The 13,932-nt window shown below is 45.4% G+C and overlaps 1 protein-coding gene across 5 annotated transcripts in view; it reads right to left on the bottom strand.

The window, feature by feature from the left end:
- The window catches only part of GIGYF2 (GRB10 interacting GYF protein 2), a 142,643-nt gene that overhangs the window by 87,520 nt on the left and 41,191 nt on the right, over nt 1-13,932 (bottom strand). For all 5 annotated transcript variants that reach the window (XM_055119839.1, XM_055119840.1, XM_055119843.1 and 2 more), the window contains 2 exons: nt 8,998-9,127; nt 6,908-7,003 (listed from right to left, as the gene is read on the bottom strand). In XM_055119839.1, the coding sequence (XP_054975814.1) occupies nt 6,908-7,003; nt 8,998-9,127 (226 nt within the window). The remainder of the gene's footprint in view (nt 1-6,907; nt 7,004-8,997; nt 9,128-13,932) is intronic.

Below are 13,932 nucleotides of genomic sequence, written 5' to 3'. Positions count from 1 at the left end.
GGCCATAGATGGTCCCTTAGAACTGCTGGGAGTAGCCTCCAAGCATCATTTAAAAAAATCTAAATAAATTAAGAAATTGGAAAAATAACCAAGAAGCAGTGAAACTGGCAAACTGGAGGATGGAGGATGGACAAAAGCAAGCACAAGTCAGTGAGTTCAAACCCTAGTGCCACTGGCACAACTGAGACAGTTCTGACAAATTAGGGATTCCAGAGAGAAAGGACACAGGTGGCTCAATGACTTTGAAAACAGACACAAGAGGTCCTGGGCACAGGCCCCAGTGCCATGTATTTATCTTGGTGAGTCACATCAACTCTTAGGGAGAACAATGGTATGTAAAACTATATGAAAATTAGCTTCTGCATTAAAAAAAGTTACATGTAATTTTAAAAACCCAGAAAACATGTTAGGTTGGCTCCTAAGCATTAACATGAATCAAGAAAAATATTAATATATATTTATTATATTTATGTATATATTTATTAATGGGCTGGAGAGAAAGCACAGAGGGTAGGGCATTCACCTTGCACATGGCCAACCTAGGTTCGATTCCTCCGCCCCTCCTGGAGAGCCCGGCAAGCTACCAAGAGTATCTCGCCCACATGGAAAAGCCTGGCAAGCTACCCGTGGCGTATTCATATGCCAAAAACAGTAACAAGTCTCACAATGGAGATGTTACTGGTGCCCGCTCGAGCAAATCAATGAGCAATGGGATGAGAGTGATAGTGATATTTATTAATATATATATATAAAAATTGTCACAGCCGGGGCTGGAGTGATAGCACAGCAGGTAGGGCATTTGCCTTGCACGCGGTCGACCCAGGTCTGATTCCCAGCATCCCATATGGTCCCCTGAGCACTGCCAGGAGTAATTCCTGAGTGCAGAGCTAGGAGTAACCCCTGAGCATCGTCGGGTGTGACCCAAACAGAAAAAAAGAAAAAAAAAAAACTGACACAGCCAAGAATGATTAGCAAACATTTAAAAAAATACTCTCCACAGCACTAGAGAATGAAATGCAAACTGCAACTATGGAACACACGATTTTCTTTCATTGACTGACTTTCCTTTCAGTCATAGAAGAGCAGAGTAACGTCTCATCCACCATCACCTGCACCAGGAGGGAGGGAGATGCTCTCTCTCTCTCTTTTTTTTTTTTTTAATTTTATTGAATCACCATGAGATAGTTACAGGCTTTCATGTTTGGGTTACAATCTCACAATGATCAAACACCCATCCCTCCACCAGTGCACATTCCCCACCACCTGGGTATACTCCCCCTTTCCCACCCTCCCCCTGCCTCCATGGCAGACAATATTCCCCATACTCTCTACTTTTTGGCATTATGGCTTGCAACACAGACACTGAGAGGTCATCATGTTTGGTCCATTATCTACTTTCGGCATGCATCTCCCATCCCGACTGATTCCTCCAGCCATCATTTTCTTAGTGATCCCTTCTCTATTCCATCTGCCTTCTCCCCTCCGCTCATGAAGCAGGCTTCCAACTATGGGGCAATCCTCCTGGCCCTTGTATCTACTGTCCTTGGGTGTCAGCCTCATGTGATATTATTTTATACTCCACAAATGAGTGCAGTCCTTCTATGTCTGTCCCTCTCTTTCTGACTCATTTCACATAGCATGATAGGGGAGACGCTCTCTGAACACTTAGAAAAACCTGCAGAACTGCAAAAACTGACTGCCACCATAAAGAGAGACAAGTGACAGGGACAAATCTCCTATTACACAACTGTTCTGCCGATACTGACTTTAAGGCCACTTATTTTTTAAAATGATCCATTTAGAGGCTGGAGGGATAGTTTATAGGGTGGCATGTGGTTGCCTGGCATGCAGTTATAGTCACTACCCCAACCACAGGACCACAAAAGGGCCCCCAAGCATGGTCAAGCATGACACCTTGAGCACTGAGCTAAGTGTAGCCCCATCTCCCCCAAAATGAGTAAGAAAACTACTGAACATTACCAAATGTAATGCTGAAGTAATTCAGTTAAGGAGGCAGTGAAACAAAACTTATACAAAGTGTCCTGAAAGCAAATGAAGCACTTTGATTTTATTTCTGGACTTTTATACCCTACTGATATATTATACCCTACTGATCTACCGGGTTATTGCTCCTCACAGTCTTGATTATTGTAATATTCGAGCTCTAAACAGGAAACGGGATTCCTCCTGCTTTGTTCTTTTTCCCAAAACTGACTATTCAGAGCTAGTTGAAATTGCGTATGACAGGCCGAAGTAATAGTATAGCAGGAATGGCACTTGCCTTGCTTGTGGCTGACAGGGTTTATCCCCAGCACCCAGTATGGTACCCAGCCCCTGCCAGGAGTGAGCCCTGAGCACTGGCGGGTGCAGCACCCCACCTCACAAAAAAGAAGAAATTCCACATGAATTTTAGGATCAGCTTTGTAAATTTTCTCCGCCCACCCCACCCACCCACCCCCAAATCACTGAGATTTAGTAGTGACTTTACCCTGGCTGTATGCAGACTACTGAGCAAATCCTTCAACGTTTAATGATCACAAATGCCTCTCCATTTCTTCAGGGGCTTTTTCTATTTCTTCCAAAAGTTTTGTAGTTTTTAGTGTAAAAATCTTATATCTCCTTGGCTAAATGTAATCCTAATTTCTATACTGTTTTAAATAGATCCCCTTTCTTAATTTCCTTTACGCTGTATCCATTACTGTAGAAACACAACTGATTTTTGGTGCTGAACCTGTATCCTACAACTGGCTTTATTTATTAGGAATGCTCAAAGACTAGTGTTGCTGTTGTTCTTTAAAATTTTCTGCTGAGGATAGTATTTGCAAATAAGACAACCTGACATCTTCCTGTATGATCGTCACCTTGCTTCTTTTTCTTATCTGACAGCTCTAGCTAGAACGTGCAACACAGCATTAGAGAACAGCAGTGGAAAGCAGGCACCTTGTTCCGTCACCTTTGGGAGAAAGTGTTCAGTGGTCTTTCACCACTGAACATGATATTGGTTATAAGTTTTCATAAATTTTCCTTAACTGTACTAGGACGTTTCCTGCTACTCCTGTTCTCTCAGTGTTTTACCATAAGATCTGTGAAGTGTATATTGTATCAAATCACGCTGTTTTTCCCTCCATTTAGTAATGGAGTGTGACGCTGATTTCCTAGGTTGATACACCCTGCATTCTAGAATAAATGCCCCTTGATCATAGTGTGCAATCTTTCAACAACTAGAGATCTGCAAAGGCAGACTACAGAGAAACCCAGCTTACCAAGGGCAGAGAGAGGGCTGCTGGGGCTAGGGAGGCAGACAATGATGGAGGGATGCAGGCACAATGGTGGAGGTGTGGTGTTGAAACACTGTACGCACAAACCATACAGTTAACAGTAATCAAATCACAGTATCATTAACATCATGGCAATTTATAGTGCCTCAAATAAAAAATTTTTAAAGGAGAGGGGCCGGAGTACAGCAGGTGCAGTGCTTGCCTTGCACGCGGCCAATCAGGGTTCCATCCCCAGTATCTCCTGTGGTCCCCCACGAGCTTGCCAGGGGTGATTCCCGGAGTGCAGAGCCACCCCTGAGCACCGCCAGGTATGGCCAGAAAGGGGACTGGGACATGACACCTCTGCAAAGAAACACTACCTTGGGGACAGAGTTATAGTACAGCAGGTGGGGTGCTTGCCTTGCACCAACCTGGGTTTGATTCCCCAACAACACATAAGGTCCCCTGAGCTCTGCCAGGAGTAATCCCTGAACCGAACCAGGAATAAGCACTGAGTACACCCAGGTGAGGTCCAAAAGCGAACGAAAAACAGAAACAAAAGTTTACTTCAGAGTGAGCTTAAGGGTGAGATTTTCTTCTAGGATATAATCCGCACTTTCTACAATAAATGAGTACTTTCTATAACAGTATTTTGAAAATTTTAAACAAAATACAAAGAAATTATAAATCAACGCACATGATAAAAACCTATCAAAAGAATGGCTAAGCAAAAAAGGCAAAAAACACTGTTGTAATGATCCACAAACACTGAAACAAGTTCAATCTCACTAGTTACTAATAATTTTTTTTAAAATAATCATCTTAATCAGAAATTTAAAAAGAGTGGCTTGAAAATGACAACCTCTTCTATATTGCCTGTAAGAACAACCTGGCTTAAATTACTATAAAAAAAATAATTTGAAAATACCTAATAAGGTTTGGGAAAATGTAAAGCGGCTAGGGAAATAACTGAAGGACTGAGCATATGCTTTGAAATGCTGAAGCCCTGGGAACAATTACTGCTGTCACAGTGTCCCCAGAGCAAAAAGCCGAAACAGTCCCTGAGCTCCTCCAGGAGGTGCTCTCTGAGCACTGCCCGGACCAACCCGAGGGCCTCACACATGCTCTACCGCCAGGCTACATCGCTGGCCTTGAGAAATCTTGTTTCTGAAAACAACAGACACAAATTATGTCATCATTTTGAATTTTCCATGTTCTTCTGTATTCTCCTTGGCCCTCTCCTTCCTTCTCTGGTGGCTGCCATATGCTTTTATTTATTTATTTACTTTATTTTGGGGGTCACATCCAGTGGGGCTCAGGGCTCACTCCTGGCTCTGTGCTCAAGAATCATTCCTGGTGCTCAGGGAACCACAAGGGATGCCAAGGATGGAACCCAGGTCGGCTTCCTGCAAGCAAACACCCTACCTGCTGTCCAAGCCCTCCGCCCCCAAGGTTACTATTTTAGAAGTAGCAGCATCAGCCCCGGCCCAGGTCTTCCTCCAGGTTCCATGTGAGATCAGACAATCTGAACTATGCAGCAGACCACAGCCCGCTGTTCCCAGGCCATCGCCGTGTGTGCTGAGGCTGTCCCTCTCACGGGGCTTCCCGTGGAGCTGGCAAGGGCGACCCTGCCGTATCTCCAAGCCATGGCTGAGCGCGCAGCCAAGGCCAAAAGCGCTGGGTGGGGGCTCTTCAATACACAGTGCCCAAGTGGGTCAAGATTCAGTAACGGATTCAGGGTATGAAGCACTCAGAGCCAGAAAATTAACTTCTCAAGACCTTCAGCAGGCTGCTAAGAATGCTAGCTGTGTGCCGAGGTGTGTTTTATGCAAAGCAGCAGGCGTGCTGAATTGCTGTGAAGGCCGCTGCAGCACGCTGCCAGCCAGAAACCAGACAGCAGTAAAGAGAATCTTCCGCAGAGGGCCAGACACTAATGGCAGTTCAGCACAAAGCCAGTTTCGCTGCTCAGCGAGCTCAAAGCTACCGAGGGATCCTGGGCTCTTGGGTTTCCCACACCTGCGCTCCCCCGAGCAGCAACAGCTCCCAGTGTCAGCAGAATCCGTAGCACTGCCACTGGTGAGCTCCATGCCATCAGGTCCCATTCCCCTTTTATCGATCACACCTGTCATGTGGGATCACTGTCAATCTGTATTCCCAGCATTACAGCAGCCACAATCCCACTTCAATGACAATGTTTATTTTTGTCACAGCTTGTTCTCCAGTATTAGGAGCAGAGATTCCGCCTCAGCAGGAAACTGTAGAGAGTTTCATCAGGTACCAGCGTCTGAGACCCGAGGAAGGTTACTGAATGGACTGTGCGCCACCAAGGGTTGGGCCAGTCACCTGAACCGGCAGTGAACGATGCAGCATACTTCATCCCCGCGCCGAGCTGCGGCTTCAGGGAAGAGCACCAAGTGGAAAGCAGATTTCTTTAATATTTCCCTGCAGGGCTTTGGTTGCTCTTACTGACAGACCTCCTAAGCAAAACACAGCAAGAGGACAGAAGAAACATCCAGGCTGTCACAAAACTTCCTGATGGAAAGAAGCGCTTGAGGGCTACTCAGTGGTAACAGCTGTGCGACTCCGTCAACACGATGAATTGCAAACTTTAAAGGAGCAAGTTTCTGAATTGTGGCTCAATCAAACTGTTTCTAAAAGATTTTCTGATTCCTCATTTATATTGGCATTTCAAGAACTTTTATTTCTCCATTATAATCATCATTATAAGCGGTAGGAGCGATAGCACAGCGCATAGGGCATTTGCCTTACATGGTTCGATTCCTCTGTCCCTCTCGGAGAGCCCGGCAAGCTACCAAGAGTATCCCGCCCGCATGGGAGAGCGTGGCAAGCTATTCGTGGTGTATTTGGTATGCCAAAAACAGTAACAAGTCTCACAATGGAGACGTTACTGGTGCCCACTCAAACTAATTGATGAGCAACAGAATGACAAAGATACAGTGAATCATCAGTAAGTTCCTTACTTGGAAAGCCTTTCATTTAGTTATATTCAAACAGAAAATCTACTTTCCAATACAAAGATGTTGTTTTCTCACAATTTTAGGCACCGGAGCGTCTAAAATAGTACAGTGGGTAGGGTGTGAGCCATGCACACAACCGACCTGGGTTTGATCCACGGCAGCCCATATGGTTCCTGAGCTATCCAGGAGTGATTACTAAGTGCAGAGCCAGGGGTAACCCCTGGTTACCTCCAGGTGTGGCCAAAAAAGAACCAAACAAACAAAAAACAAGATATTTATTTAAATTGGCGAATTTTAAAACATTTTCAGCTGAACAGCTGCATTTTCCTTTAGTGGCAGAATATGTTGGTTACCAATTAATTATGAAGAAAAACATTTTTTTGGTAAAAGAACTTCTCAGAACAGTTTCTCAATGCAAGTTAAGTTCTAAAAGATGGTACACATTGTATTTAAAAATCCAGAATTATTTTCCTTATTCTATATAAATTTATCAGTTTCCATTCTAACATAGAACTTAGTTCAAGTGTATGTGCACATACTAAAAAATAGTAAGAAGGAAGTTGACCTGCGGGAATGCAGGCCTCCCCTCAGGGCCTCAGAAGTAATTTCCAGGGTTTGTGCCTCTGTGGGAAGGAACAGGAATCCAACCTAGACTCAAAGCTAGACACAAACCTGTTCTTCTTCTGTAAAGGGCACAAGAGCCAGTGGCGGCAGGGGCTCCTCCTGTAGAATAGGCAGAAATTCTTTATCCAGAAGGTCTGAAGGTATCTGTACAAGCAAATACATGACCATGAGATTATGGCGGTAAGAAAAAAAAATACTCTTTAGTCTGCTGCTTATTATAAGCATGGGTTAAAGTTGACTAAGTCAAGATTATCTATATTAGTAATTACGCATTATAAAAGGTCAATTATTAAAAATCTTAGTTACTTGTCCATCCCCATGAGATCACTTTTACATCTGACATACAGCTCCAACTCTGGTACTTCAGAGTGCACAAGAGTAAGATGTCTGTATTCAATTCAAAACAGAAAACTGCAATGAGACTTTTATAAACAACTATTTGTGTCCTTAGCAACAATCATTAAAACCTGAAGTCATGAGACCAGAGCAATCAGTGCTGTGGGTAGGGTGTTTGCCTAGCATGCAGCTGACCTGAGTTCAATTCCCAGTATCCTATATAGCTCCCGAGTACAGAAAGAGGAATAAGCTTTGAGCACTGCAGGATGTGATCCAAACCCACCCCTTCCCTGAAAAAGGGGGAGAAATTAGCATTCTCATTAGTCAGATAGTAATTTTACATTACGCTGGCTGACCTTTGATCATTTAAAAGAGAAACAAATGTAGTATTACATTTCTAAGAACTGTTCCCCAGGGCCTGGGGATATGGCTCAGTGGCAGCAGAAAGCCTGGCATCTGTGAGGCCCTGGCTCTATGTTAGCACAGAGGGAAAAAAAAAAAAGATTTGTGTGCTGCACACACTGTTACATCTAACTCAAAAAAGGGAAGACTAGAAAGGGCCGGAGAAGTGACTCCCGAGTCACCATCTCCTTGAATCACCAGCGCCAAATGCCCAACCGCCAAGGCAGCATCGTGAGTAGCCCTATGACCCCGAGCTCTCTGGCCTGAGAGAGCAGCAGAGCAAATCCCAAGACTGTTTCATTTTGTTTTGTTTTGAGGGGGCCACATCCAGCCGTACTCGGGGTTTACTTCTGGCTCTGTGCTCAGGGATTATTCGTGGCAGGCTCAGGGGACCGTGTGGGGGTCCAGAGATCGAACCTGGTCAGCTACATGCAAGGCAACAATCTCTGGGAGTAGTGCTCAGAGCCCCCTGAGCACTGCTTTGGAGGCCCAAAAATAAATGATGTAAGCAAATAAATATTTTTAAAATGAAAGGGCTGGAGCACATGCTTTGCAGTGAAGGCCTGGACTTCACCCCAGCACCACATGGCCGCGCGCAGCCCCGGGAGGGATGCACCAACAGTGAGTCAATGCGTAGCCCCTGAGCACCACCGGGTAAGGCCAAAACCCAAGAACTGCATCAGTGACAATTAAACTGAAACAGGATCAGCATCTCTGCTTACTCCTACCTTCTACCTGGTGAGAATACTAGGAGGCAGAGGCCGGGAGACACGCTCAGGAGGTCGGGCACATACACAGCACGGCAAAGCCCTGAGCTAGAACTGTGCCTCTGCTCACAGCCAGGTGTGTCTCGCATATAAAACAATTTTAAATCATTTTATAAAGAATAAAATGTGCAATAAAGAAAAAAGTTTTTTCCTTGTTCTTTTTTTTTTGGGGGGAGGGGGGTGTCACAAGGGGAATGCTCAGGGCTTATTCCTGGCTCTGCAATCAGGAATCACTCCTGAGGTTCTTAGCTGCATGCAAGACAAATGCCCTGCTGTACTTACTATCACTCCAGCCCCAGGGAGAAAAAAAAATTCTAAAGACTTTCTCAAACCACCAAGTTGAAATTGAAATAAACAAAAAGAAGAAGCTGAGGAAATTAGTTAGACAAAGCATTAAGCTCCTGCTGCTTCCATGACACTTTCTACTCTAATGAAATCTGTTTTTCTCTAAACAACAGGCTATAATTAGAGGAGCCTCCATCAACTACTGCAGGTTTCAAAGCAGGGCGGGGGGGGGGGGGGGAAGAGAGCCCACCAGGAGAGGAACACATCACTTTCATACATTTGCACATCACGTTCCTCACCGCACTCCCCCCACCACATTCACAAGCCGAAGTTCCTTCCGACACTCACCTTGTTGTCTTTGAGGAAAAGTGCTAACATTTCTTCTCTGCCGTAACGATAGTCTGCTAACTTATACTTCGGCAGTGCTGGAGACAGCGGAGGGGAGGTGATGCTACCGCCACTCGACAGAGCTCGGAGCCTAGGAGACACAGCACAGAGTCAGGCACATTTCCTGAGCAAAGGATCTGAATTTCTAGATACTGAAAATTGGAGGGTGGAGGGGCAGAGAACTACAGCAGACAGTGCGCTTGCCTTGCACACGACCAACCCAGGTGAAGAGCCAGCACCCCAGATGACCCCCGCGAGTCCCGTAAGGACTGATCCCTAAGCACAGATCCAGGAGTCAACCGGAGCACCACCAGGTATGGCCCTCCACAAAAATATTTTTATGTTTTTCCCCCAATTTAAGCTCTTTAATAGCACTGTCGTCCCATTGCTCATCAATTTGCTCAAGTGAGCACCAGTAACGTCTCCATTGTGAGACTTGTTGTTACTGCTTTTGGCATATCCAACACGCCACGGGGAGCTTGCCAGGCTCTGCTGTGCAGGCGAGATACTCTCAGTAGCTTGCCGGGCTCTCCGAGAGGGGCGGAGAAATCGAACCCGGGTCGGCCGTGTGTAAGGCAAACATCCTACCCACTGTGCTATTGCTTCAATCCTTTGACATAACTTTAAATATAACTTTAATATAAGTTTAATATAACAGAAAGAAGTATTCACTCAAGGTACGAGAGATTTTAGCACCGCCAATGCCTCGGCTTGAAGCTAGGGCGGCGTGTCCTGGAGAAACAGGGCAGGGGTGGGGGGCTCTGCAGCAGTACAGACTGTCCCAGACTGACAAAAGTCAAAGTAAACTGGAACTACTATCTCAAAATATGATTTGGAAGCATTTAATAAAATGTTAACAAAGTACACTATAGAAAAGAAAAAATAGACACTCGGGTCATGGAAAAGATATTTTAACATAATACAACTGCAAACAAGTTTGTATCTATTTGAGAACATATATAAAAATATACTAAAGCACACACACAGGCCGTAAAAACAAAAATAAATTGATAAATACAAAATATAGGATACTATTTCGTCTACAAATGAAGAGTAAAAGAGCTTAAATTATACCTATGTTTGATTTTTACATCTTCTGGATGAGAGTTTGCTACAATTTATACTTTTAAGGTACATATAGTTATTTGTATCTTACATATTTTTGTACTTTTATATATAGGTCTAGAAGATGTCCTAATACATTTTAATGAAAGCAATTAACAACAGAGAATTTGTGATGAGGAAAGATAGTGGAAGACACTGACAATAAAATAAAGCCATATTCACTACTGGAAAAAAAACACTCCAAGTTGGTAACAGCAGTTGGCTCTGAGGGATGGAACTGGGAAGAATATTTTAACTTTATAACCCAATCATTATTTTAAAGTGATGGGGGCTCGTTCCAGGGATTCAGCACCAGAACAGAGAGGTGGAGGGAGCACAGCGACATGTCAAAATGGAGAGCACGCCCTGAGCATGTGAGGCCACATGTCAGTTCCTGACACCACACAATGCCAATTAATTTGGGTGAACCCACCCCCAAAATAAATTACAAATAAAGGGAGGTGGAGGGCACAACAACAACAACAAAAAGAGTACAGGGGCTGGAGCGGTAGCACAGCGGGTAGGGCATTTGCCTTGCATGCGACTACCCGGGTTTGATTCCCAGCATCCCATATGGTCCCCTGAGCACCACCAGGAGTAATTCCTGAGTGCAGAGCCAGGAGTGACCCCTGTGCATCACCGGGTGTGACCCAAAAAATCAGGGGGGAAAAAAAAAAAGTACAATTCCTGAGTGCTGAGCCAGGAGAAACTCTTGTGCATGGCTGGGTGTGATCCAAAAAGCAAAAAAAATAAAAAACACAAAAAAGGGCAAAAGAATTGCCAGGAGATGGGGCTGGAGCAATAGCACAGTGGGTAGGGCGTTTGCCTTGCACGCAGCCAACCCGGGTTCGATTCCCAGCGTCCCATATGGTCCCCTGAGCACCGCCAGGGGTGATTCCTGAGTGCAGAGCCAGGAGTAACAATCCCTGTGCATCACCAGGTGTGACCCAAAAAGGGAAAAAAACAAGTACAATTCCTGAGTGCTGAGCCAGGAGTAACTCTTGTGCATGGTTGGGTGTGATCCAAAAAGAAAGAAAAAAAAATAGAAAAAAGTGCAAAAGAATTGCCAGGAGAGGGGCTGGAGTGATAGCACAGCAGGTAGGGCGTTTGCCTTGCACAGGGCCGACCTGGGTTCGAATCCCAGCATCCCATATGGTCCCCTGAGCACCGCCAGAGGTAATTCCTGAGTGCATGAGCCAGGAATGACCCCTGTGCATTGCCGGGTGTGACCCAAAAAAAAAAAAAAAAAAAGAATTGCCAGGAGATGTACGTAGCTCCACAGTGAACCATTTATGTTCCAGGCATGCGACCAGGGTTCGAACCCTGTATCACTGTATTATTGTCATCCTGTTGCTCATCAATTTGCTCAAGCGGGCACCAGTAACGTCTCCATTGTGAGACTTGTTACTGTGTTTTGCATATCGAATACGTCACGGGTAGCTTGCCAGGCTCTGCCATGTGGGCGGGATACTCTCAGTAGCTTGCCGGGCTCTCCAAGATGGACAGAAGAATCAGACCCAGGTCAGCTGCATGCAAGGTAAACGCCCTAACCGCTGTGCTAGCACTCCAGCCTGGGTTCCAACTCAGTTCCAAAAAAAAAAGGAAGAGAAAAAGCCGCTGCAGCGCATTAAGGTGGGCAAGTCTCAGGCAGGGCTGCCTCAAACTCCACAAAATGGCAGGTACTAAAGGATAAAAGGTTACTCTAGCAATTCAGCCTAGAAGAGAAGCCTATGGAAGCCTACAATGTCTCCCGAGCGGCTAGAGATGTGGCTGGCTCTTTGGCTGGCTCTTGGCAGAGGATACACCTCACGCAAAGTTCGCGTTAGATCCTCAGCAACACACACTCACACACACAAACACATATGTAAATATACCCCCAAACTGCTACATTTTGTTCGCAGAAACAAAAAAAAGGGGAAATGAGCTACTTTATACAAATTAAAATTAATCTGAAAGCCAGGCATAGTAAATACCTGCATATTACTCAAAAATAGAAGAACAATGAGAAAAATGTTTGCACAAAGCAATACAAAACAGTATGTAAGAAGTAATATTGTTGGAAACTTTTTTTTTCAATGTTTCTATCTTCTCTTACATTGAATGCCTTACTATGGGTAGCTCTGAACATATATAACCATGAATATACCAAACTCCCAAATACAATCCCGCAACCCCAACCCATCAATCTTTATCCAATCCTGCTCCTTTATCATCACCACCCCACAAAATCCTCCTTCTGATTATTACGAAGAAAATCTTGGACTTTTAGTACTGTTTTGAGGGGGCTTTGGGACAGTACACAGTGGTGCTCGGGGCTTACACCTGGCTCTGTGCTGAGATCACTCCTGGTGGGCCCCAGGAGAGCACAGGCAGTGCCAAGGCCTGAGCCCAGGTCAGCCACGCGCAAGGCAAGCACCATACCCACCGTGCTATCTCCCACCAAGCTCTGCTTTCAAGACTTTTTTGGCGAGGAGAGGGGTGCTTGCTTTGGGGCTACATCCAGTGGCACCCAGGGCAAACTGCTGGCTATGAGCTCAGGCACCAGGAGTGGGACCAGGGGACCATGTGTTGCCAGGCATGTAATCCAGATTAGCTGCATTCGAGGCACACAACCCTACCCACTGCACTATCTCTCCAGCCCCTGCTTGAAAGATCTTTTGAAGGAAATTCTTCTCAAGATTTTTTTTAAAAGGAAATCTTTAAAAATAAGTTACTTCATCTATAAGTATAGCTGCTCCTCCCAGACGGGAGTATAAAATGAGGACCCCATAGCCATGCCACCAGACTCCACACCAGGCTGTTTTCACTCAGGGTGCCCCAGAGGGAAGGGGGTGAGAACCCTCCCCGCCCCAAAGGACCCAGCCCTGGCAGCCGCCCTTCAGTACCCAAGCGCCACCACGCCCCAGGCTGCCTTCCGACACATTATAAGACACTTCCTATCCATTTTCCTGATTACCACACCATATTTGATGGAGTTCAGACAGTAGGTAACAAAACTCTCAGAGACCCAGCGAGCTACCGAGAGTATCCCACCCGCACAGGCAGAGCCTGGCTAGCTCCCCGTGGCGTATTCGATATGCCAAAAATAGTAACGATAGGTCTCATTCCCCTGACCCTGAAAGAGCCTCCAATCGTTGGGAAAGACGAGTAAGGAGAGGCTGCTAAAATCTCAGGGCTGGGAGGAATGGAGATGTTACTGGTGCCCGCTCAAGTAAATCGACGAACAACGGGAGGACAGTGATACATCAACAAGTACTTCAGAATGTTCGTATTTTTGAAGTCTGGGATTTGCTGGTTCTATTCCCATGAGTCTGGCATGTTCTCTGTTCTCTGCACTGCATATGAATCTGGAGACTGTGGCACCCGGCTGTCCAGCAAGCCTCGACAGGAGACCTCACCTGGCAGCACGACTGTGTGAGGACAGGTTTTGAGGCAAGCAGCCCTCATCGCCAATGACTGGATCCCCACGTTCCCTAAGGCTGCTGCAAAGCAGCTTTACGCTCTCATGCCTTCTTCGTTAGCCAGAGCTTTACTACAAGAGCAACTTCTCAGAGTTCACACAGAAAGAAAAGAAAAAGCCTTGATTCTTTCATTTCTTATTTAATAATTTTCAAAGTGACTTAGTTCACTGCATCTTCTTAACAACACTCCATATACCTCATTTTCATCAGTGGGAGACTTCAGGATGGCTGCGAGTTCTTTGAACACTAACCTGATCACCTTCAACAGCTTTTCCTCTAGCTGGGATGTCCCATGTGGCAGCCTGAGGTTGGCTACCTTGCGTCAGGCCTA

This window comes from Sorex araneus, chromosome X (genome assembly GCF_027595985.1).
Source record: "Sorex araneus isolate mSorAra2 chromosome X, mSorAra2.pri, whole genome shotgun sequence".
NCBI classification, from domain to species: Eukaryota; Metazoa; Chordata; class Mammalia; order Eulipotyphla; family Soricidae; genus Sorex; species Sorex araneus.
Note: the sequence above shows the minus strand (reverse complement) of the source record. Positions and strands in the feature narration are given on the sequence as shown.